The 2,783-nt window shown below is 35.2% G+C and overlaps 1 protein-coding gene across 1 annotated transcript; it reads left to right on the plus strand.

Annotated features, from left to right (window-relative positions):
* Positions 1–1,347: 1,347 nt before the first annotated feature.
* Positions 1,348–2,274, plus strand: LOC143481502 (olfactory receptor 5H19-like). The gene is made up of 2 exons (XM_076979543.1): positions 1,348–1,696; positions 1,826–2,274. The coding sequence occupies exons 1-2, from the start codon at positions 1,348–1,350 to the stop codon at positions 2,272–2,274; spliced, it is 798 nt and encodes a 265-aa protein (XP_076835658.1).
* The last annotated feature ends 509 nt before the right edge of the window (positions 2,275–2,783 follow it).

The following is a 2,783-nucleotide window of genomic DNA, read 5'->3' on the forward strand; positions in this document are numbered from 1 at the left end:
CAAATTGTTGCCTATCGGAGATATCTGAGATCTTGTCTTGGTAGACTGTGTAAAACACTGCAGTAAGATCAACCAAATTGTGTACTAGACCTGAATCAGCTGCCAACAATAAGTCATTCATGACCCTCACCAGGGTAATTTCAGTACAGTAGAATACTCTAAAACCAGACTGAAATTGCTCAAAAAGGTTGTTGGTCAGGTGTTCAGAGACTGCACAGAGTTGAAGAGACATTCAAGTATTTTCTTAAGGGAGATTGGATATGCGACAGTAGCAGTGGACATGTGTAACACATCTAGACATATTCTATTTGAAAGGGATATTAAAAGCCACTTGAAATAAGGCCCAGCTATTCAAATAGCAAGTTACCATCTATACAGTAACTTCTGAGTACAAAAAATGTGGTAGCCTACATGTATAGTTATAGAGTAGGTGAACTGAATACATAGGTAAGTCAATGCAAAACCTCTACAAAATGTCATACTCAAGAGGACAGTTGCCATGGTCGATTACTGATACATGATATTGCCATAAGTCAGCCACCAGACAACCTAATTAAAATACAGATCTCCTCCTACTTTTAAAAATAAATATTAGAGGATACCAGACATTTCTTCAGAGCAGAGGATCATATTGAAACTCCACTTGATTATGTGATGACACAGGCATGAGGTACAACATGACTAGGCAGCTGGAATTTATGATTAGAAATGTTATGTGTTATATTTTATACATTGATTATATATTATGAGTACAATATCATGTCATAGGCAAACATTCCTGTTTCATATTAATTTTCAATAGAAAAACAATTTGTAAATGAAAATGCTTAAATGAAGTACATTTAACATTAACATGTAGACTCCGATGTTTCAGTAGCTGTAAAGTATTGGACTTGAAGCCTGGTTTGGAAGATGTTAACAATCCATCTGTCTTGATATCTATAATGTCATCTCTATAAACCTGATTCTATTTGTTTATTTTCTTACTGCTGTTGTTGAATTATACATGCAGGACATATTAACATATATTATATTGCTCTGTGTTTTGAGGCAATGTGACAGTTATTGAAGGGTTTGCTAAGCAGTGCCTGAGATGTCTTTGTAAGGAGTTATGAATTAGTGATCAGTGACGAAAAGGAGCTTAGAGTATCACCAAAAATGCTGAAATATTGAATAACAAATTACTTAATGAAATTCACATTTTTAAAATTCATACTCATATATACAGATGAATCTAAAATAGTCCCACAGAATACTGAAATGTATTACTCTATATTTTTCATAAAGGTAATGGAAAATCTAATGGAAACCATCTCTTTACAGCTTTTGAGAAATCACAGAGCAGCGATGGAGAATGAAACATTCAGATATCACACTCTGTCAATAGAGGGACTGAAAGTGACCCCTCAATCTGAATATCCTGCATTTATCATACTACTCTTGATGTATAACTTTACTGTGGTGTCTAATGTCACTCTTATCATCTTGATCTCTGTAGAGAAGAGCCTACATGAACCCATGCACATCTTATTCTGTAACCTCCCACTAAATGATGTTTTAGGAATCAGTCTTGTTGTGCCAAGTATACTGAAGGATATTTTCAAAGATGCTTCTGACCGCCATATCACTTATACAGAGTGTGTCATCCAAGCATACTTGAGTCATTTGTTTGCTACAACCTGTCACACAATATTAATGATCATGGCCATTGATAGGTATGTAGCCATATGCAATCCTTTGCAATACCCAATTGTAATGACTAACAAAATGGTGGTTAAACTAACTGCATCAGCCTGGGGAGTGCCAGCAGCTCTGGTTGGAATTTTGATAGGTCTCACTGTACGTCTGTCTCATTGTAGTTCAGTCATCCAGAATCCCACCTGTGACAATGCTTCATTATTCAAACTTTCATGTGATGACATAACTATTAATAATATATATGGGCTCGCTTTTACTGTGGTTCTACTTGTATCCTCTCTTGGAAGTATATTAATTACATATCTCAAAATAGCCTTTGTATGCTTGAAAAGCAAAAACAAACAGATGAACAAAAAAGCTATAAAAACCTGTAGCACTCATTTAGCTGTGTATGTAATCATGACAGTCTGTGGTAATGCAATTGTCTTTCTCCACCGCTTTCCTCAGTTATCAGAACAGAGGAAATTAGCTAGTATCATGTTTAATGTTGTGCCTCCATTTCTTAACCCAATAATATATGGGGTGCAAACTAAAGAATTAAGAAACAAGATTGTACATTTTTTCAGAGGAAAATAATGTTGGTATATATATTTTAAGAAAATAAATGACAAATGTTTAACCAATTTGACAACTGCTAGAATGCTACTTCCTGTACATGCTTTAATGTGCCAACAAACATGTCTTATTATTCTTATTTATTAATTGTATATTTAACTTAAGTCCTGGATGTACCTGTAGATACTATGGTGTGACAGGCCTGAATGGCTAGTGTGCAAAATAGTACATTATTTTGAGCAGTGGGGAACCGTCAGGGCCCTCTACGCCCTCCCAGAGGGCCTAAAAATATTCTTAAAACATAAATATATATAATATAATTTATCCAATTTTATTTTATCTACTTAAAGTTTGACAATCGACATCTAACCAATTACAAAAATATAAGCAAATAAATTATTCACCCGTGTCTATTCAATCTGTGTTGGAAGGTGAGGGGTTAAGTTAAGTGGAAGCCTGTGAGCCTGTGTCTCCCCCTATCAGGACTGTGATGCCCGCTGTTCGTTTACAGAGGGCCTGGCAGTTATAAT

Source organism: Brachyhypopomus gauderio, chromosome 18 (genome assembly GCF_052324685.1).
Source record: "Brachyhypopomus gauderio isolate BG-103 chromosome 18, BGAUD_0.2, whole genome shotgun sequence".
In the NCBI taxonomy this organism is placed as follows: Eukaryota; Metazoa; Chordata; class Actinopteri; order Gymnotiformes; family Hypopomidae; genus Brachyhypopomus; species Brachyhypopomus gauderio.